Here is a 22,988-nt window from a genome sequence, read left to right as displayed (position 1 = left end):
AAGTTGATATGAAACAAACTGCTGCTGACACATTCTAAAGATAGACCTGACCCCACTGCTAAAAAAATAAAAAAATAAAATAAAATAAAAACCCCTAAAGGAAACACTGATGATGATCTTGACATCCTGGCCAATCACTCCAGCAACCCAGCAAGTAAGTTAGTAGAACTTTTTCTAAAACTTTGAGTATACACTACTTAATCTAGTTAAGTACTTTGAACGTTCGGGTTTACAGTGTATATGTTTTATATTTATTTTCTCAGGTGTTTTATGATACCTCTGTTTTTTTTTGTATTTGACTTCATTGTTGTTAATCTGCTGTTTTTTCTGGACAGCACTTTGTCATTAAACTTACTTTTGAACCCACACCTCCACCCCCGACTCTCTCCGTTTTATTTTTCATCCTCTCGTTATTTGTCCAAGTCGGTCTGAGAATAGGGAACAGCGGCAGGTGTTGAACTCTGACTCATCCGCCTGTCAGTGGTTCTATACTCGTCCCAGCGGGGGAGGCGGGGGGGGTGTTTGCGTTTGGTTTATGCAGTAGATGTCACAGCAACAATAGACAGATAGTCCCTGTGCTTATCTCGGCGTCAGTTCAGCCCGTAAATACGTCTCGTTACCTTTTGTTTTTGTAAAAGGTAATGGGTCAGCAGGCTGGCACCCTCCTCCTGCGTGTCGAGGTTACATTTAGAGCTGCAGAAAGAAACTTGTGCGTGCATTTTATTTTTTAGGGCTGTCAATCGATTAAATATTTAATCGCGATTAAACGAGAAGTCCAGAGTTAACTTACAGTATACTTAAGGAAGCTCAGCGTAAATTCTGTCAGGAAGACTTCTAGATTCTCGCTCTTCCTAAAACTTATCAGCTGTTTCGAGGCATTCACATTTGTTAGAATATTTTCATTATCCAAGGATACCCAGGACCACTGAAGATATATTAAAGACAACAATCTACTTTCATTGAATTTTGTGTTTTGTTAATTTTTTTTAGCATTTGAAAACAAACAGTATCCTGACTGAACATTGACATTATGCCCTTCTGTGATTATCCTTCCTTAAATGTTAGTCTAAAAAGAAATCATCATTTCTGCTTTTTAACTCAAGAATAGATATGGTTTGCTATAAATGAGGTGTATTGACCTAACCTGACTCTGCCAGATGGGTCACTTCCCATTTGCTCGGCATATCCATCTGGGAACTTTCCGTTGGAGAACTTTTGGGAAAGGGGCGAAAATCCTGGTTAGCTGATTGTATAAACCATCTGTCTATCACCACCTATGTTGGTGATAGACGGGCCAAATTAACCAATCAGATCAAACTCTTGCCGAAACCAGTCGGGAGAAGAGCAAAAACATATTTTCCTCCAAGAAAAGACTCCAGTGCCGTTTTTTGCTCTTCTTTCAATAAAGGAATACTTTTTAATTCAGATAAAACTTGCTGCGATAGCTACACTCATCTCATCTGTGGAAGCCGCCATGTTGTTTAGACTAACAGTCGCTTCTCGTTGCGTCACATCTAAACCCGTCTCAAAACCAACGCTGATTGGTCGGTCATTTGGCAATGACCGACCATCAAGATGCCAGACTGATCTGTGAGTGGAAAACTGGAGCTCGCCAGATCAGGACGGTCTCACGAGGCTAGTATTGACCACGAATTCCAAACATAAGTGTAAATCTAGTAATGACTTTGTGTTGGTGGTGTTTATACATGGTAGTGAAAAGAAGAGTCAAACGTCAAAAAAGTGCCAAAAACATAAAAAAATTTTTTTTAAATGTGGCCGGTTAGCTCAGTTGGTAGAGCGGGCGCACATATGCAGAGGTTTATTCCTCGAAGCAGAAGGTCCAGGGTTTGACTCCAACGGTTTTCCCGCATGTCTTCCACACTCTCTCTCCGCTTTCATATCTCAGCTTTCCTATCCAATAAAGGCAGAAATGCCCCACAAATAAAAATAAAAACATTGAAAAAAGTGCCAAAAGAGATTAAAAAAAAGAAGTGATTTTCAGTTTTGACCAGGGAGGACGATGCATGGTCGAATGGAAGACAACACGAGGGTTTAAGGCTACGAGAGGAAGTGAGAGGGGAGATAATGAGCAGTTGCCTTGTCAACACCGGGAATGTAATCCAATTAAAAAATAACAACAGTGGCATATTTTACTGATCGCCGTAAGGTGTGAAGAATGAGATAATTAACCCTCTGCATGGCTCATTAGTCCGACACGTATCACGCTGTATTAAATAACTTCATGATTTATACCTCATTATTTATTTATTTTACCTGATAAGAAAATTAAGAGACAATAATGTAATAATACTTCTATTTTGCATTTATAGGGAAGTTATTAATGAGCTACTAATGAGGACATAATTAGTTTGTGATCATGAGAAATGGAACCAGAAGAAATGCTGTAGATAGAGACGCGTCGGACATGGACGTTCACAGCCATCCAGGAGACAACGTTATCCAAATGAAAGGAGACATTTACAAAACATTACAGGCAGTTAGATGCATCCAAAGACTATCTAAAGATGGACGACGCGTCTCCACTTTTCCTCCCTCTGTACAAAAGTGGCGCTGCCATCTCGTAATTTTGGAAGCGGAGGATGAAACACACTGCATTTATACAGCTCTATACAACACACACAGTCGCAGCCTCCCTCTACTCTGTTATTAGGCATCTCTGAAGGAAAGGTCTGCGTTGCAAGCATTGCAGCAGCCGACACTACTCAACTCCACTCAGCCTTTTCACTTTCTCTGTTCTTTTTTTCTTTTATCCCCTTCTGACCCAGATCCACCGTTTGTCTCCTCTGATTCGGCATCCTTCAGTCAGTCGCTTTCATTCCTTCACTGCGACCCTGAATCTGCCGCTTTAACTCTCTCAATAATCTTTATTGTAGTTTTTCCTCTCTCTCCCTCTCTCCCTCTCTTTCTCTGCACCACAAACATTCCTTTCCCTGCTAGTCATCCGGCCAACTGATGTAGATCTGCTCTGTGTGCTATAGCGAGGTATTCCTGGAAAGGGCTCTGATAATGTAAGTGTGTGTTTGTGTGTGTGTGTGTGTGGTAGCTATAATGACACTGTGGGAGGTGGGAGACGGGAGACTAAGTGGCGGCTGACAACATCCAGGTCGGAACAATTTGTGCGAAATATACCTTTAGCTGCCGATCGACCTCACAAACGGCCTCAAACGGCCTCGTTGGATCATAAACTGCAGGAGCACACACACACACACACACACACACACACACACACACACACACGCACACACACACACATACATACAGTACATACACAGGTAAATACAGTTTGTTTATGAGTGTAAAAAACATTAAAGACGAAAAACGCTGCCATAGGTCATTCGTCTGTTCAAGCAGCCATTACGACTCACCTTTACGGTTGGGGGAGCAGGTGAGATGAGGAATTATAAGAGCGCCAAATGTCCTCGTAATGAGGCAGGTTGGGGGGGGGGGTGGGGGGTACTTTAGTAGCTTTTATACCAAACTAGGATGACGTGTTTAAAGCCGCAACCGTTACGTTCTCTGGTTCAGATTTACACACAAGTACAAATGTTGAGGTACTTTACTTGAGTCTTTTCTTCACACACACACACACACACACACGCATACACAACACACACACACACACACACACGCAAACACACATACACATGCAAATACACACACGCACGCGTACACATGTGCACGCACGCACACAAACACATTTAAAGTATACACACAGACACACACACACATACACACAAGCATGCGTACACACGTGCTCACACACACACACACACACACTTGTATACACACAGACACACAAGCATACACACACGCACACACACACACCCTTACACACTTTTCTTTTCATGCCACTTTCTACTTCTACTCCGCTACATTTCAGAGAGAAATATTGGACTTTAGTTACTCCGCTACATTCATCTGTTCCAGCTTTAGTTACTAGTTACTTTAGTTACTCCACTACATTCATCTGTTACAGCTTTAGTTACTAGTTACTTAACAGACTTTTACTGAAGTAACATCTTCATCGCAGTTCTTTACTGTAACAGAGTATTTTCACAGTGTGGTATTAGTACTTTTACTGCAGTAAAGGATCTGAATACTTCTTCCAGCGCTGCCAAGAAGTCTCTGTCAGTTTTCAGGCTTCAGAGGGAAAGTCTCTGGTTTGAGATGCTCACAGAAATGTTTTTGGAAAAGAGTGCTGTGTTTTTTTTCCACACAGGGATAAAGTTGTCTGAATGTAGGATGTCGTTCCTTTAAAAAAAAAAAGCCTTCTGAAACCAATTTGTGATATTGGGTTTAAGAAATGAAACGTACTTCAAACGTTTAAGGAACACTGAAGCTACACATAGAAGTCTCGACTTAACCCACGTTTTACCACGAGGAAAGAACGGCGGCGGGCCCTCGCTGGGAGACAAAAACAAGCTTTGGCTTTTACGCTTTCTGCAAAGGTTGACTGCTCTGGAGATGTGAGCTTTTTTAACGGATGCTGTACTCGGTGTGTCCCCCCCCCTCCCTCTGAGCAGCTTTATGGAAAGGGCTGTTGGGTAAAAGTCAGCTTGAAGCTGGAGAGGAGAGGAGGAAAGGGAAGACGACGGAACGAGGGCTATTTTTGGGCGATCCCCTGCTGCCCTTGTAATTTGGAAAGGTTTACTGAAGGAGAGAGAGAGAGAGTTAGAGAGAGAGTTAGAGAGAGAGTTAGAGAGAGAGTTAGAGAGAGACAGAGAGAGACAGACAGGGCTGTTGTTAAATCTCTGACTGTGAGCTATAGGATGTCATTAAGCTGCTCTGCTTGGCCCTGCTCTATGACTCACACACACACACACACACACACACACACACACACACACACACACACACACACACACACACACACACACACACAGCCTCTCTGCTCTTTGCTTTTGTGTCTTATTCTTCTCAGGTCGGCCAAATGTAAACATGCATGAACCGTATTTTTGATGTGTGTGTGTGTGTCTGCGAGTCCCTACACTGTATAACCACAACAACAACAACATGAACGGAAGCCGTGATGGTGATGATGAAGGTGATGGGGCTTAATGTATACCTGAGAGGTGACAGCACCTGCAGAGGGGTTGGTTACATAGCTCACACATCTGTCTGTCCTTCATTGAGCTACAGACTCATCCATAAAGAAGCAGTGTGTGTGTGTGTGTGTGTCTGTGTGTGTGTGTGTGTGTGTGCGTGTGAGGAAAGGTTGCCTGAATGTAAGTGCGTGAGTTCCTGCAGAGCAATCATCAATAGTGTGTCGTTAGAATGAAGGAGAAAGTGTGTGAGCCTCAGGGAGCCTGAACTGGAACGTGTAAACAACACTAAGACAACGTTGTTTAGCAACTGTGTTTGTCTGTATCAGTCACGGTGCATTCACACCCAGAAAAAGAAGTCATCCGGCAATATGTGTGCGTGCGTGCGTGCGTGTGTGTGTGTGTGTGTGTGTGTGTGTGTGTGGGGGTCGATGAAACGTCCCATTTGTGTGACTTCCTGTTGTTTTCTTAAACCCCCCCAACAAAGCACAAGTAGACTTTATATTTCACAGTTTTCTGTCAGATTGTTTATAGATTTCAACGTTTCCGACCGCACATGAAGGCAGCTTTATTTCCCAGGAGAGAGAGAGAGAGAGAGAGAGAGAGAGAGAGAGAGAGAGAGAGAGAGAGAGAGAGAGAGAGAGAGTGGAGACATAGCGAGTGCTTTGTTGTTGCAGGAAAACAGTCCAGCTGTTCCACAACTTCCCGGGCAGTTCTAGTCTCGTGAAAACCCCTGACTGTATGGAGCACCTTAAGGCATGAGTTGAAACAACGCGCCGGTCTGCAGCGTTCTGAAAGCAACAATCAGACCAAATACTTATTGGGACTTTGTCTTATTCCCCGTGTCCCCCACAGTTAGATAAGTCCATACATACCCTTCTCATCTCACCCCCACCGCTAGCCTAGCTTAGCCCAGATCCTGGAGGTAACCGGCTCCATCTAGCCTAGCTCCCACTAACTTAGTGGGAGCTACTGCTCCCACTAAGTGACAAAATAACACAAACATGTTCCAATTTACATGTTGTGATTTGTATAGTCACAGCGTGTACAAATTACAAGGTCACATGACACACAGCCGTCTTCTAACCGTATACATACTGGGAACTATATTCTCAGAAAGGCAAAGCACTGCTACTTCTGCTACTTGGGCGGAGGGATTTGCACGCAGCAACTGAGAAGGCTTTTCAGGTGCTGCCCTAAAATCACTCCGTATACGGTTAATTAGTTTCTTATAAGATATTCTGCTAATACACTGCATTGATCTATATTACTCTTACTACTATTATAATGTCACTGCTGCTACATTGCACATATCTGTACATGTTGTTCATACATTGTTCATATTACATAGCCATGTTTATTCGGCTCTTATGAGGTAACTGCCAACACACATTTATATTTAATTTATATTACTCTAAACTAGAGATGTTCCGATACCGATACCAGTATCGGTATCGGCTCCGATACTGCTGTCAAACTGGAGAATAAAATAAAGTTCTGGGGCATTTATTGTTTGTGTTTGTTCATGTTTTACAAAGAGTTTAACCTGAGCCAGACCGACAACAAAGATAGAAATCATATCACATCCATACAGGGATAGTAGTATACAGCTGTTAAAACATAATGAAATATATGACACTCTGGTATCGGATCGGTTCTCGGTATCGGCCGATACGCAAGTTCAGGTATCAGAATCGGTATCGGGAATCAAAAAAGTGGTATCGGGCCATCTGTACTCTAAACCTCCTTCTGTAAACCAGCTGTATACTGCACCATATGTCTTGTCCTGTCTATATTTTGTATATCTTACTGCAGTTTTCTGCATTTTTTTTTGCACTTCTGGTTGGACGCAAACTGCATTTCATTGTCTTTGTACTTGTTCTCTGCACAATGACAATAAAGTTGGATCTAACGAAGCTGAATCTAGTTAGAATGCTCACAATAACCACATGACTACATGCTAGGCTAGTAGGCGAGGAGTCATTTTGCTGAATCATGTAAACAGCGTTGATGCCTAATAATGCGACTTTTGGAAGGAGCTGCGTTGACGCGTGGGAACACAGTCGAAGCAGAGAGACTTTGAAGCGCTGCACAGCTGAAGACTGACAGGGTGAGTTACCGCCCTGGGGGGTGGGGGGGACGAGCAGCGAGAGAGACAGGGCGTCTTATGAACAAAAGGTCAGCGCTCTGACCCCGAAGCAGTCAACACGTCCATCACATGTCAGGCGTCCTTGAGCGGGACACTGAACTGTCTGCTTCGCTGCCTGACAAATAAAAAAAACAGTCATAGCGCCGTGGCGTTGGCTGCTCTGCAGGGCAGCTTGTTTCAATAAAAAAAAAGAGCAAAGATTTCCATATTTAATATGTGCACATAACATGGCTTTTTACTGGCACTACGCTACAGGTGCATCAGAACAAGGACTAAAAGATTCAAGATCAGTTTTTTTCTCACACATGAACTGACTTCACAGTCAGTCACAGAAATATGGGTTTCTTTTTAACCAAATGACCCAAAAATTTTGCGTCGAAAGGAGCCAGTTGAGGTGGTTCGGGCATCTGGTAAGGATGCCCCCTGGGCGCCTCCCTAGGGAGGTGTTCCAGGCACGTCCAGCTGGGAGGAGGCCTCGGGGAAGACCCAGGACTAGGTGGAGGGATTATATCTCCAACCTGGCCTGGGAACGCTCAGGATCCCCAGTCGGAGCTGGTTAATGTTGCTCGGGAAAGGGAAGTTTGGGGTCCCCTGCTGGAGCTGCTCCCCCCGCGACCCGACACCGGATAAGCGGACGAAGATGGATGGATGGATGGATGGACCCAAAAATAACATGGATGGTTCCCTAGAACGCTCTTCGCAAGTACAATTAATGATCACTATACTTTCATGACATTTTGGGTGCTTTCTTCAATTTTATAGCATTTGAAAAAAAAATTATAATAACCAATTTGGTATAATTTCCTTTAAAAGAGGTTTATTGACTATGAATTCCAAAACTAAGGGTAACAGTAGTGGTAAAAAGTTGGTGAGTGGCGCGTATACAGAACTCAGTGGGTAGAGCAGGCGCACATATACTGAGAGGTTTATGCCTCGACGCGGAGGTTGAGGGTTCGAATCCGACCTGTGACGATTTCCTGCATGTCTCCCCCCCCCTCTCTCTCACCTAACTGTCCTATCAAAATAAAGGCGGAAAAGCCCAAAAAATAATCTTAAAAAAAAGAAATTTTAAATAAAAAGGGACAAAAACATTGAAAAAAGGGACAACAAAGGTGTTAATTTTCTATTTTGACGTGAGAGGACAACAAGTGCATGGTTGGCGTGAAGACAACACAAGGGTTAAATAGCACAACGTGGTGTCAACATAAAACACAGAACATTCAAGCTAGAGAGGCGTTCATTTCACCGCGAAAACAAAATACTTTGACCCAGGAGATGCTGAGTCGCTCCTCGGCAGTGTTGTAACCTAACCTAGCATCTCTTTCCTAAACCTAACGAGTCCTGTTGGTGCCTAAACATAACTCTCACTATTTCTGGCTGTACTCCACCACCACGGCCCTGAAAGGAGATCTGTGGAGTTGCTGGCTTCTCTGTGTTGTTTTTTTGGTTTATTCATGTCCCCCCCTCCCCCTCTGTCTTTGTAACTGACTCGACATCATTGTGAATGAAGACAGCCCCTCAATGATCTCTAAAGTATAATATGAAGGGTTTCTGTCCACATGTGTGTATGTATGTGTGGGCATGTGGGTATGTGTGCGTGTGTGTGTGTCTGTGTGTGTGCACCCATGTGTGTGTGTGTGTGTGTGTGTGTGTGTTGAAGGAATGTTTCATGTCCAGATCTGGATAACAGATTCATATTCTCATCCTGTACATGTGCAGTATACTCACGTCGTTTGGAATGAGGAGCTCCTGAGATGTAGTTTGGGAGTTGGCGTCCACCCCTCCTAAAAGGGAGAAAAAGAGAGAGATTTTATTTTTTATTATTTAAAGGGTAACTTTGTTTTTTTCCAACTTGGACCTTAACTTGTTTTCCCATGTTTTTGTGTGTCAGTGACTGATGGGAACAATCTTTGAAACTGGTCCAGTGTTGAGCGTGAACGCTGTAACCGGCAGCCATAAACAGGGCTGCAGCGGTCTCGCTTAATACTGGACCAATTAAAAGATTGTTGTTCCCATCAGTCACTTACACACAAAAAAGTGGGAAAATAGGATCCAGGTTGACAGAAAACTAAATTACAATGTTTTACTTTTTTACAAATTCATCAAAAAGTGCTATCTGTGCATACAGTTTTTAAAATAAAAGCTTGTGCAAAAAACAACTCGCCATTTCTGACAGAGCAGAGAATGTCACTATAACACCAACGCTGTTTGAAAGTCTCTACGTCGAGGGAAAGAGAGAGAGAGAGAGAGAGAGAGAGAGAGAGAGAGAGAGATTATTGTGATTAATTGATTTTTTATGGAATGAATCCTCCACAGTCACAGCAGACACACACGGACAACTGAACAGGCTGGAAGTTGGAAAGAGTAAAAATAAGGACGATGAAGAGAAGGAAAGTGAAAAGGGAGGCAGAGGCAAACTAAAAAGGTGTGTGTGCTTGTGTGTGTTCACGTGCACACGCGCACGTATGTCTGTGTGACTTCCATGCATGTGTGTCTGTGTGACTTGTGTGTGCGCTTGTGTTTGTGTGACTTGCGTGCACACGCGCGTGTGTGTGTGTGTATGTGCATGCAAGATGACATTTTTTTTTCTTTTATTCTTAAACTTTGAAATGCGGCTGCATGTCTGAGACTAACAAAAAACACAAGCAATGAGAACTAATTGTCCGCTTTGTTCCACCTTTGATTTTTGCCTGTCAGTGAATCAGCAGGGTCACTTCTCCACAGCAGCGTGATATCTAACGGAGGGAGGCCAAAGTTCCACAAGCGTCAGCGTGTTAGCCCCGCATCAGGGATCATAACACAGAACTGATTACAACACGCTCATTATCTCATTATGTACTGCCGTGTCTTACTAAATGAGCAATGAGAGAAAGGAAAGAGTGTCTTAAAAGATAAATTCAGAGCATGTCTGATTAGCACATCTGTGTTTTTGATGCAGTGAATGATGAAACTGGATGAAAGTGCACTTCTGTTTTTTTCTGAAAATGGAAATAAGTGATTTTTTTTCCCTCCGTATAGTGGTTGTGTCAGAGGAGATGATGGAAAAGAAAATAATACTGCAGAGCTCTGACAGAAAAGTGACATGGAAGTCAGACACACGCGCGCACACACACACACACACACACACACAAGAGCAAGGATGGAGGTGGATCTCTGAGGAGCTATGAGTGAGGATTGAGGAGGGATCTCTGAGGAGCTAAGAGCGAGGATGGAGGAGGGATCTCTGAGGAGATATGAGAGAGGATGGAGGAGGGATCTCTGAGGAGCTAAGAGCGAGGATGGATCTCTGAGGAGCTATGAATGAGGATGGAGGAGGGATCTCTGAGGAGCTATGAGTGAGGATGGATCTCTGTGGAGCTATGAGCGAGGATACAGAGAGCAGCCTTCCTGAAAGCCGTGCAGCTGAAAGCCGTTGCTAACTCCGCCCAAACAGCTGACAAATTCACGTGAGGATTCAGAGGAAAGGCTGTCTCATCTCCCTAAAAACACATTTCCTTGTTGCCTTTCTCCTCGCAGGAGTCTCTTCCGTGCTTCCTCTGTGGGACGGGCTAAGACGCTTAGAGGAAGGGAAGCAAGTGAAGGAAAACATGGATATAATTCAAGAGAAGTGAGATTCAGCCCGTCTTCAACTCTGGCCCTTCATAGCTAGCTGCTAAGTTAAGTGTTGGCTGTGGACTGTAAAAGATAAGATAGATGTAGCATCAGTAGATTGTGGCCGTTTTGAAGCCTTGAGTTTGGCAATTTGGTCGTCGGCATCTTGGTTTTTGAAACTTTTTTTGAGAGGGTGGAGCTGGGGAGGAAGTTGTTTATGGTTTTGTGGCACTGTGCTAAGCTAAATTCTAAACAGGGAAAGTTGCTGATTCTCAGCCCTTCTGAAGAGAGTCATCCAGTGGAGATTTACCTGCATGTACACACAGACCTCCGGGTACTGGAGAAATTAATCTGCACGTACGGCAGAACAGAAAATCTGCAGACTTTTCCTTAAGTTATCAGCCAGCAGTAGCTAGCTAGCTTTGTTTGTTTGTTGTTACTAGGTGTAACACACACACACACACACACACACACACACACACACACACACACACACACACACACACACACACACACACACACACACACACACACACACACACAAATATCAATCAATATTTCAGGCTTTGTTTTTTTTCCTGTCGCTTCAGATCTTCATGTGTGTGTGTGTGTGTGTGTGTACTTACCAGAGAGAATCTGTGTCGCTGATTGGCTGATGGGGGCCAGGCCCTGCTGCTGCATTGACAACTGGTGGAGCTTTGCTAACTAAGAGATGAACAGAGACGTACAAAAAAGAGAATGAAAACACAATCACAGAAAACATGATCTGAATAAGAGTAAAAGTCAAGCGTGTTTTCTACCTCTGAATGTGGAATGCCGTAGTGACTCTGTACTGCGTACGTCTGAAATACGACAAGAAAGAAAATAAGTGTCACTAAAGTGAAGACGTTTGTATCCATGCAGCATGTTCCTGTAGCAGAGGGAATACATTTTTATTCCATTTAACCCTTAGAGAACGGCCCTCCTGCCGGTGGCTGCGGTAAATCCTTGTTTACACGATCCTGTATAAAACGATAACCAAACTCCACCAGACTCCATGTAAATAAGCAGCACTTTATCATGGTAAAACACAATTCATTCACAGTGGACAGAAACTAAATAAATCAAAAGCCGTCTTGGTTCATCTTTCCACTGTTCCAACAATCACCACTCTGGTTTGGTTGAAATAAACCCTTAATTCACTCATTTACATGTGGAGATATGCTGGCTCTATACACGCTAAAAGTCCTGATTATTTACATGGAGTCTGGTGGAGATATGCTGGCTCTATACACGCTAAAAGTCCTGATTATTTACATGGAGTCTGGTGGAGTTTGGTGATGGTGATTTCGGGGCTGTTTCATGTTAAAAAAAAAGGATCTTACTCTTTAACTAAAAGGTCTATCTCTGTAGGGATCCATCCCATAATGTTGTCAGACACTTAGAATAAGAATCTGAGTCTGACAGCAGCAACAACAGAACTTTGACATTGCATAGACATGCATGGGAAAATAGGGTCCAGGTTAAAAAAATACCCAAACGACCCTTTAACGTTTCCCAATGCTCCGATGCACAGAGAGATTATTGGTCCTGTATCTCCTTGTCAGAGCGTCTGTGTTTCTCTCTCCAAGATCAGGATTTAAAGAGTCTTTAGAGGCCGTCCAAAAACCCCAAACTTCAAAGAGAACGAACTCTTTGCTGTGGGGTTGGGGAGTGTGTGTGCTGTGTGTGTGTGTGTGTGTGTCTAGGGTAGGTGTGTGTGTGTGTGTCTCTGTGTATGTGTGTGGAGGGTAGGTGTGTGTGTGTGTGTGTGTCTCTGTGTGTGTGTGTGTCTGTGTGTGTGTGTGTGTGTGTGTGTGTGTGTGTGTGTGTGTGTGTGTGTGTGTGTGTGTGTGTGTGTGTGTGTGTGTGTGTGTGTGTGTATATGCATGCAAAGGACTGTGCATCAGAGAGATTGTGTGTTCCCCCTGAGGTTCAGTACACCTTATGTAACAGATTTCAGAGCTGCAGACTCCCTCTGACTCCTGACGATAACTCGGGGATTTGGAGGAAAGAAAAAATTCCACGATGGAAAAAAAAAAAAAAATAGGCGTCTCACAGGCGCTACAAGAGAAATGGAGAAATGGACCTTGGTTTGCTCGGCCTATTTCATATTGTAATGCCTCTCCTTGATCTGTAGATACGGCGGTAAATATTTATACACCCTGGCAGACCGGAGAGTCTACATCACATGCCTGAATGTAAATGGCCCATGCAGCCGCTAACACAAAACAATGCCTTATAAATATTCATCGCTGGCTTATTACAGCACACAGCAGAGACGCAGCAGGCAAAATGGATCAGACGCGTTGGAGTGGAGATCAGTTAGAACTGCGCAAAAATTGCTCTCAGTGGTGCTTTTTGTGAAGAGTTTTATAAACTTTCTGAAAAGGGTTGCAATTAATTTTCATTGTTGATGAGTCTGTGGCTTGTTTTCTGGATGAATGGATGATTGTTTGGTCTCTAGAATGTGGATCAGTCGTCCACAACTCCAAGATATTCAGTTTATTGGCACAGAGGAGAGAAGAGTGGGGAGTGCAGTTGTTTTATTTATTTTTTTACATTTTAAGCACTTTGTTGATGCTTTTGGCACTTTTTTTTTCGGGGGACTTTCTTCCATGTTTTGTGTGGATGTCGCCCGAGTCTTCTTACGGGACTCTCGCTCAAGAAAACAAAACATAAAAACATAAGACCGGGACATAGACAGCGTTTTTTTTTTTTTTGCATAAAAATAGCTTAATTCCCCCCAAAAAACAGCCCCCAAAAAATTAAGATTTTTTTTCCATTTTCCGCTCCATTTGTCGTTTTGTTCAACATTTGTCGTTTTTCTTTCCAAAATGTTCATTTTCCGACGTTTTTAGTGCTTTTTGAGCGTTTTTGGAGTCTTTATTTTTAGCGTTTTTCTGATGTTTTGTTTAAATGTCGTCCGAGTCTTCTCACGGGACTCCCGCTCAGGATAAGGGCTGCAACTCATTTTCATTGTTGATGAATGTGTTGACTAGCCTGGTTGACCCCAGACCCTTCTCAGTTGGAACTGAGAGTGGGGGGGAAGCTTCATTCGCAGCCCATTTATAAACGGACGCCACTCAAATGCCTCTGGGCGTGATTGGATAGTCCTTCAACCAATCAGACCAACGATTGGTGTAGAGCCCACCTCAACGGTTGTGATTGGTGTAAAGCCCGCCTCAACAGTTGTGATTGGTGTAAAGCCCGCCTCAATGCTTGTGATTGGTGTAAAGCCCGCCTCAACGGTTGTGATTGGTGTAAAGCCCGCCTCAATGCTTGTGATTGGTGTAAAGCCCGCCTTAACGGTTGTGATTGGCGTAAAGCCCGCCTCAATGCTTGTGATTGGTGTAAAGCCCGTCTCAACGGTTGTGATTGGCGTAAAGCCCGCCTTAATGGTTGTAATTGGTGTAAAGCCCGCCTCAACGGTTGTGATTGGCGTAAAGCCCGCCTCAACGGTTGTGATTGGCGTAAAGCCCGCCTCAACGGTTGTGATTGGCGTAAAGCCCGCCTCAACGGTTGTGATTGGTGTAAAGCCCGCCTCAACGGTTGTGACCCGCCTTAATGGTTGTGATTGGTGTAAAGCCCGCCTTAATGGTTGTGATTGGTGTAAAACCCGCCTTAATGGTTGTGATTGGTGTAAAGCCCGCCTTAATGGTTGTGATTGGTGTAAAGCCCGCCTTAATGGTTGTGATTGGTGCCTCGATTTGGAGAAATTGGAAATGGGCTTGAACGGGCCCTTGGCCAGACGGACTTAACAGAGAAATTCTCAATTATATATATATATATATATATATATATATATAATATCACATATTTACTGTATTCTCTAAATGCATTCAATCTAAAACTGTCCGTACGCTGTCTGGATGTTTTAATGGATCCGCTCGCTGTTGTTCAGTATTAATGGCGGCTGGTGGAGCTCGACATCAAGCATCATAATGACCCTTTCAAACTCAAATGTTAATAATCTGTACGTTAATTAACGACACGCGGCTCCCGTTACTATTCATCGGTTTGTTAACGGAGCGCGGAGCAGAGCGACGACAAACACACACACACACACACACAGGGCTTCGGTTTGGGAAGCTGTTCAGCTGGCGACAGTTTTTACTATGTGCCTCCATTAATCAAATGATTAACCATTATTTTGTAATTGAACCACACACAAAACTAGAATTGTTGGTCTAAATAAAAATTGTAACTACATCAAAGCTGTGTGACTTATTTGAATAATGTTAAACTGGGAACATCTCATCAGATCAGTGTTTGGATTGCATGATTTTCTTTAGCATCTTTCTTGAAAGCTGGAGTTTTAATGAGAGGCTGTGCTCTCTCTCTCTCCCTCACTCTCCCTCCCTCTCTCTCTCTCCCTCCCTCTCTCTCTCTCCCTATCTCTCTCTATCTGTCTTCTCTCTCTCTCTCTCTCTCTCCCTCACTCTCTGTCTCTCTCTCTCCCTCCCTCTCTCTCTCTCTCTCTGTCTCTCTCTCCCTCTCTCTGTCTGTCTGTCTCTATGTCTTTATCTCTCTCTGTGTGTGTCTCTCTCCCTCCCTCTCTCCCTCCCTCCCTCCCTCTCTCACTCTGTCTCTACTTTCCGTTGACATCAGCTTAAATAATGAATAAAAAGCATTATTCGCCTCGCACTACTTAACTCTATACTAACCCTACTTCCATCCCTTCGTCTGTCACTCTCCCCTCCACGTCTCCCTCTTTCTCTTAAAAATATTTTTCCTCTCTCCACACACACACACACACACACACACACACACACACACACACACACACACACACACACACACTCATCTAAAGTTGGCTCTCTTGTACGCAGAGCTGTCAGCATGATGAAGTAAAGTGATCTTCTGTTCTAGTTTTTTTACCACGTCGTCTGTCTTTTTTTCGGTATTTTAGCCCGTTCTCCCATCTGTCAACCTGTCTGCTTTGTCCAGCTGCTAATCTGCAGTGATAGTCAGGAACTCTTTCTTGATTAACTTTTGTGTGTGTGGCTGTGTGCAGGCTTTCACAAAGCATTCGTATATACAGTATAGCTGTGAAAAGTAAGGCTCTGTATTGGGTATGTATTCTAGTATTTATTACTGTCAGCAGCACATTGACTGCTGCTGTATAAGAGCATGAAGATCCTCTTAAGGAGGGAGGAGGTCGGGGGGGATGTCTGGCTCCTAAAACACAGGGCTTTCAAGAGGGGAGCTCATGTCCTGAAGAAGTTAAGGAGAAAACACAAGACTTTCACCCAGGAACCAGGTGTTCATGTCCTGAAGGAGCTAAGGAGAAAACACAAGACTTTCACCCGGGAACCAGGTCTTGTTGTCCTGGGAGTACTGGTTAGAGGGAACAAGCCAGCTGTAACACCAGAACTTTACATGCTGCAGTTATGTAAAACTAGTTGCAAGCGAGCACAGATGTACAGGTAGCCAAAGGTTCTAATGAATGGTAGAAATAATTAACCATAAGTCTTGCATAAGTGGCTAAAATGGTTAGCTAAAAGCAATGACTCAGTTGAAATAGTAAGCCAAAACTACACTAAAAGGTTGAAAAGGTAATGAATAAATGGTTAAAATATTCAGCTTCACTCCAAGTAGCAGTAGGACGATTGCTGACCAAACTAACCTTAAAGTCCCAGTGTGTAACGTGTTTAGCTGTTCATTATCTAAATCTGTGTTGCCCATTCACCAACTTGTCCTTTTTCATGAATATTTACCTCCACCATCAATTCGAAGTATTCCTACTGGCTTGAAATTTTACATTTACATTTGCATTCGCATGAAATGCTCCATTTTGAAATACCTTAGCCAGTAAGGGACATACAGGACATACTGCTCCACCTTTCCTGTTTTCTCTGTCACATGATAAACTCCCAGGTGCTGCTAATGCTGCTAATGGCTATCGTAGCTTCCCGGCCCTGGCAAATTGGAAGAAGGAAACATGGAGGACCACACGTATTCAAAATCCAAATTTCAGGATCAGGAGTCTTCTTCACCCAGAAAAAGAAAAAGGAGATTGAAAAGAGCAAGAGAGCGGCTTTTTGAAGCGTGAAGGCTACCGTAGCTGTAATACGTACTTTGAACTGCGTGGTGCGAGAGAGTTGATTGCGATATATGATCTCAACGCTAGATGGGAGAATTTCCCACACATTGAACCTTTAATGTTGACAACATTTAACAAGTACAATATCCACTTTTATATAATGTATAGTGTTATACATTTAGAACACACATTGTGAATCAATAAAGGGGTAAATGCATTCATCTAACAGGGCTGCGGGGGGAACTTCAGACCCAAAAGGTTGGGAACCACTGATCTACCTCACTCTTATCCCAAACTCTTCTGTTTTCAATCACACACCTTCCCAGTTTAGCCTCGCTGCGACAGAGCTAACATTAGCTAGCAGAGACAAACCATCATTCCATCATTCCCAAGGACGGCTTGTAACGGAGGGGAGGGGGGGGGAGGAGGTCAACGGGGATATTTGCAGCGCTGGAAGAAGTATTCAGACCCTTTACTTGAGTAAAAGTACTAATACCACACTGTAAGAATACTCTGTTACAGTAAAAGTCCTGCATCGAAAATGTTACGTCAGTAAAAGTCTGTAGGTATCATCAGGAGAATGTAGTTAAAGTATTAAAAGTAACCCACACGCACACACACACACACACACACACAGAGGAAGAAGGAGAAGTCGTACACAGAAATGCGCACACGCACACACACACGCGCAAGTCACACATACACACTTGTGTGCACATACACGCATACACAAACACAACAAACACACACACACACGCAAGTCACACATACACACTCATGCATACACACACGCATGCACACACGCAAGTCACACATACACACAAATGTGCACACGCACGCACGCACGCACACACACACACACACACACACACACACACACACACACACACACACACGCAAGTCACACATACACACTTGTGTGCACACACGCATACACAAACACAACACACACACACACACCCTTTGTAACCCTTTGGTTACCCTAGGCAAGATTGAGTTTGCCCCCCCCATCCCCCCAGTATCTCATTGCCAGATCCCCACAGTGCTGTGTCAGCGTTAGAGTACCAATGTATGTTCATTTTAGTTTCTAGCTTGCATGTAATTTAGATGGCACCAACATATGGTCTAATCATAACTGGTCTGGCAACCCAATATTTCTACCTTTTTCTGAATCAATTTATGCTGTAAATATCTTTAGGCTATGTAAAGGGAAACATAGATTACAATCCAAATATAAAAACATAATGGAATATTTAGCAGTAAGGCTGTCAGGCATTCTGTATTGCTTTCATCTATTTATTCTCCTGTAGATCTGCTTTTCTAATTATATCTGAGTCACCACACCTGTAGCCTATCATTTACTATCACTCTAAGTGATAATAGGCTATTACAAGAATAAAGTCACTATATTTCAGAAAAGAATCTATACCTGCACCATAGTCTGCTGTGCATTATGTGATTGCTCTGCTGATATGGTAGATCTCAGACCTTCTGACAGACTCAGAGCCCTGTTTGGGTCTCTGGTCTCTGAATGACACAAAGTTTAGGGAAGTGGCTGTACGCTGCTCTACATCGGAGGTGGAAACCCGAAACTAGACCTACTGCAGAAAAGGGACACATCCGCCGCAGCACGTCCACAGCAGAGCGCGTCTATTATAAACCTGAAGCTGCACAGACCAGCAGCTCCGTGGTCCGTGACGCTGCTCGCCTCTATTGTTACAGCGAGAGTGGACACTAAGGGAAGCACAGGTCTGCTTCAGGGCTCATTATTAATGAGAAGTAGACCTAATGGCGACACGGCACCCCCAACACATTTGACGCCCTAGGCAATCACCTAGTTTGCCTATAGCAATCGCCGGCCCTGCACACACACACACACACACACACACACACACACACACTCTCTCACTTTCTCTCTCTCTCTCTCTCTCTTTCTTTCCAACCAGTTGTGTGTTTAATGGTCTCATCATCTCAACTGGACTTGTAGTCCGTTATATAGTCGGCTAGTTTACTTTAGAATCAAACATCAGATTTTAGAAACTACATGTGTTCTGTGTACAGGAATCTTAATGAGTAAAGTAACTAGTAACTAAAGCTGTAACAGATGAATGTAGTGGAGTAACTAAAGGAACTAGTAACTAAAGCTGGAACAGATGAATGTAGTGGAGTAACTAAAGGAACTAGTAACTAAAGCTGTAACAGATGAATGTAGTGGAGTAACTAAAGGAACTAGTAACTAAAGCTGGAACAGATGAATGTAGTGGAGTAACTAAAGTACAATATTTCTCTCTGAACCGTAGCGGAGTAGAAGTAGAAAGTGGCATGAAAAGAAAAGACTCAAGTAAAGTACAAGTACCTCAACATTTGGACTGAAGTACAGTACTGGAGTAAATGTACTTAGTTACATATCACCAGTGGATATTTGCTTTTACTACAAGGCCGTAGAAATGCTGCACTTCAGAAGAGCACGCTGAAGATGAAAAAAGGATTTAAAACGCAGGAGGAATGTGACCCGAGGCCGTGCCCTCCACGGACGTGGAATAAACGCTAAGCACTGATTGGTTCAGAGGCGGGTTGAACGACACGGAGCTCAAACAGACGCTGTTGGAACTGACCTCAGACCACTTAGAAACGGACGCTCTCATCTACACCCGTCCTCGGCTTTCACGTGGAAGCTATTTGTGCAGCAGTGAGCTGTTCACTGGGAAACATCCAGCAGGGGAGGAGCAGATGACATCACATTCTTCTCCACAATTTGTAGTGCTGAGAATATTACATCTTTCACATAGAAGTTGGCAACTCAAAAATAAAGATGATCCTTTAAAATATTCAATCGTGATTAACCGCACGATTGTCCTTGTAGGAGCCAAATATGTTGTTTTGAGTGTTCAGACCATAGGAATAAAATGGATAGGACGGCCATTGGACTGTTTGCCGTGGTCTTTTGATTGGTACACAACAAAATGGCGACGGTTGTTAGCTGTCGCGGTGACAACACGCGTCAGTGGGGCCGTAAACTGTCGTAGTGCGGAGGACAGCTAACGTTAGACCCAGCGGACCGCTGATGGACCGCTAACATTATACCCAGCGTAGTGCAGCGAGCATTTTGTTACCAAGTCAAATATCCAAATGTTAGTTTTAGGCTAATTATCGGTCTGTAAGTTAAGCTAACACACATTACGTTAGCTTAGTGTCTCTCCATTCTTCCTGCTGATTCCTCACTTCTGTCTTCATAAAAGCTCAGTTTTTCAGGTTCTTTTGATAGAGAATATCACCACACTGCAGCTTTTAGGCATGTTTCTGTTGTTTGCTAGCAGACTGGATTGGCGAGGAGGAAAACGCAAAACCCCCGGTGGGCGTGGCTTTCAGAGTGCGACGCAGTGCGCTCCGTCTCTATGCTCAAGTGGTGTTTGAGATTTGACATACGCCGGTGGTAACAGCGTTCACGTCGACAGTACATGATGCGATTCACTTTAGTCAGTCTAGCAACTCTCCGTTGGCTCGCGAGCTGGAAAAACCAATCTCTAGTCAGGCCAATCACATTGTGTATAGAGTTGGTGGGCGGGGCTTAACATAATGACGGTAGAGTTGCGATGGTTCGGCGTGAATTCCCCGCTACTTGAAAACAAAGAAGATGGCCGCTGCTGCTGGAGAACAGCGGTCTTTGGAATCGGCTTTGGCCGCGACTCTGGAGGACTTGGAGTTCAGAACAAAGAACGGCTCTGAAGTCATTCTTAAAAAAGGAAGATGTGTTCAGAGTTTAAAGTTGAATCTATCAACTAGCGTTGCTCTGCCTGGTTGTAGTGCTATCCTATTGGTGCAGAGGGAATTTGAAAGACAACCGTTTATCCCGCCCCTCGGATTGGGCCCTGCCAATGGGGAGTTCCCAGACCCAACATCTGGATGTGGGTCATGGTCAACCATAGACAACTTTGTTAAAGGACTTCCAGGTAAACTTGAGTAAACGCTTGCAGAAAAAGTTTTGGGAACCACTGCTCCAGATGAAAAGTGAATGTCTAAAAGCCACCAGAGTAGATTTCCCGTAATGCATGGACCTGACCTGACCTACACTGTGATGAAGAGCCAGCACAGATCATCCATCACACTGTCCTAAAACAGCTCCAGATAAGCCTGCACACATTCACTGTTTCTAGGTGCAGGTGCAATTGAGAAGGAGAACAAACACACAACCTCACATCCTGCGAAGACCCTCTCATATATACATTCTATCAGGGTTTCTCAAACGTTTCCCTCAAAGGGCCAAAGCTAAAAAACATTGCAATAACAGCGATCGGCGATAACAAAAACAGTTAATCAGCGTACTTAGAACGGTCAACGAACGTACGTACATTCAAGCTGAGTTCTCCGTTTTCCTGGTCAACTTTTAGACCGATACTGTGGAGCAGTTTTGACTGTCAGCAGAGGCCCGTTTAGGTTTCTTTGAGAGAGTTTTTGTGTCTCAGCGCCACTGATGGGCAGTAACGTGTTAATAGTAACGCTTTACTGTAATACGATTTTTTCAAGTAACGAGTAAAGTAAGGGATTACAATTGCAAAAACAGTAATTAGATTACTCTTACTTCCCCGTAAGCAGGCTGCGTTACTGCGTTACTTAACTGTGATTTTGTCTCGTGAGTGACAATGACGTATGAGCGCTGCGACGTTAGTGGTAAACACCGACATTTGTAGTGTTGAACAAGAGACAACATGGAGCGCGGGAGAGAGCAGGACCATGCAGCGTTTAATGCTCGGAAGTACCGACATTACTTTGAGTTTGACTCGGTTAAAGGTGACAAAAACATCAGCGTCCGCTGTACACTCTGCGTGGGAAGAAAACTTTTATATACAGCGAAAAATTCCACCTCAAATCTTAGCAAGCACCTAGCGAGCCGTCACAGGAATGTGAAACTCACTGAAGAAAAACCTGAACCCCCAACTGACATGACCGCTGCTGGTACATCCACGGGGCGAACCTCCGAGGGCCCCTCTCCTGCCAAACAGGTGAAAATTGACTTAAAAGCGACAGGACTTAGTGCCGCTGAACTGAATAAGCTCGTCGCTGGCTATATTGTCGAGGACATGCTGCCAATTTCCACTGTTGACTCTGAATCGTTCCGACGCATCGTAGAAAAAATACCGACCAAACACGGTGTCAAGCTGCCGCAGAGAAAGTCATTTGCAGGATACCTTGAGAGAGAATACGACATAATGGAAGCTAATTTGAAGGCTGCACTTGGAGATGTAGACTTTGTTTCCACCACTGCTGACATCTGGACGGTGAATAACAAAAGTTTTATGGGTGTAACAGTTCACTGGATTAATTCCACTTTACAGCGCAACAAAGCCGCTCTAGCATGTAAGAGAATTAAAGGCAGGCACACCTATGATGTAATTGGAGCAGAGATTGAAGAAATTCATTCATCATATGGACTGCATGGCAAAGTTGTTGCCACTGTAACCGATAATGCATCTAATTTTGCCAAAGCATTCAGAGTGTGTCAGCCCTGTAATTTGGAGTCTGAATCTGAAAATGAAAAAGAAGGTGATGATGAGGAACCAACTTTTACAGATGTCATAGAAGCTCTTTCAACCGCATCTGGTGATGGACAGTTTAGCCTCCCTCCACACTACAGGTGTGCATCACACACAATTAACCTCATTTCAACAAGCGATGTTGACAAAAATCTAAATTCCTGTGCAGACACCAAGGCTGTATATAGGAGTAGTCTTGCAAAATGCTCTGCTCTTTGGACTAAAGCAAGTCGATCCACATTAGCCTCTGAACAGGTGGAGGAAGTCAGCCGCAGAAAACTAATGGTACCCACATCCACAAGGTGGAATTCCCTGTACGAGGCCATTTCCAGAAACATCACAATTCCGATGAATGAGCTGAATCCCCCGTGTGTAAAACTGGGAATCAAGTGCCTTAATGAAAGGGAGTACCTATTCTTACAAGAGTACCGCACCGTGATGAAGCCCCTAACCGTAGCACTGGACATCTTACAAGGGGATGAGTGCACCTATGGGGCTTTACTACCAACACTCACAAGCCTGATGTCAAAGACACTTGCCCTGAAAGATGACCTCTCTAGAATGACAGCCAGCCTTCCAGATGTTATTGT

The 22,988-nt window shown here is 43.8% G+C and overlaps 1 protein-coding gene across 1 annotated transcript in view; it reads right to left on the bottom strand.

Annotated features, from left to right (window-relative positions):
- The window catches only part of pcbp4 (poly(rC) binding protein 4), a 62,259-nt gene that overhangs the window by 7,339 nt on the left and 31,932 nt on the right, over positions 1-22,988 (bottom strand). The window contains exons 9-11 of the mRNA XM_028576102.1: positions 11,604-11,645; positions 11,430-11,508; positions 8,941-8,996 (exon numbers count right to left, since the gene is read on the bottom strand). Of these exons, the coding sequence (XP_028431903.1) occupies positions 8,941-8,996; positions 11,430-11,508; positions 11,604-11,645 (177 nt within the window). The remainder of the gene's footprint in view (positions 1-8,940; positions 8,997-11,429; positions 11,509-11,603; positions 11,646-22,988) is intronic.

Source organism: Perca flavescens, chromosome 4 (genome assembly GCF_004354835.1).
Source record: "Perca flavescens isolate YP-PL-M2 chromosome 4, PFLA_1.0, whole genome shotgun sequence".
Taxonomy (NCBI): domain Eukaryota; kingdom Metazoa; phylum Chordata; class Actinopteri; order Perciformes; family Percidae; genus Perca; species Perca flavescens.
The sequence above is the reverse complement of the archived record's forward strand: the minus strand, read 5'-3'. Positions and strand labels throughout refer to the sequence as shown.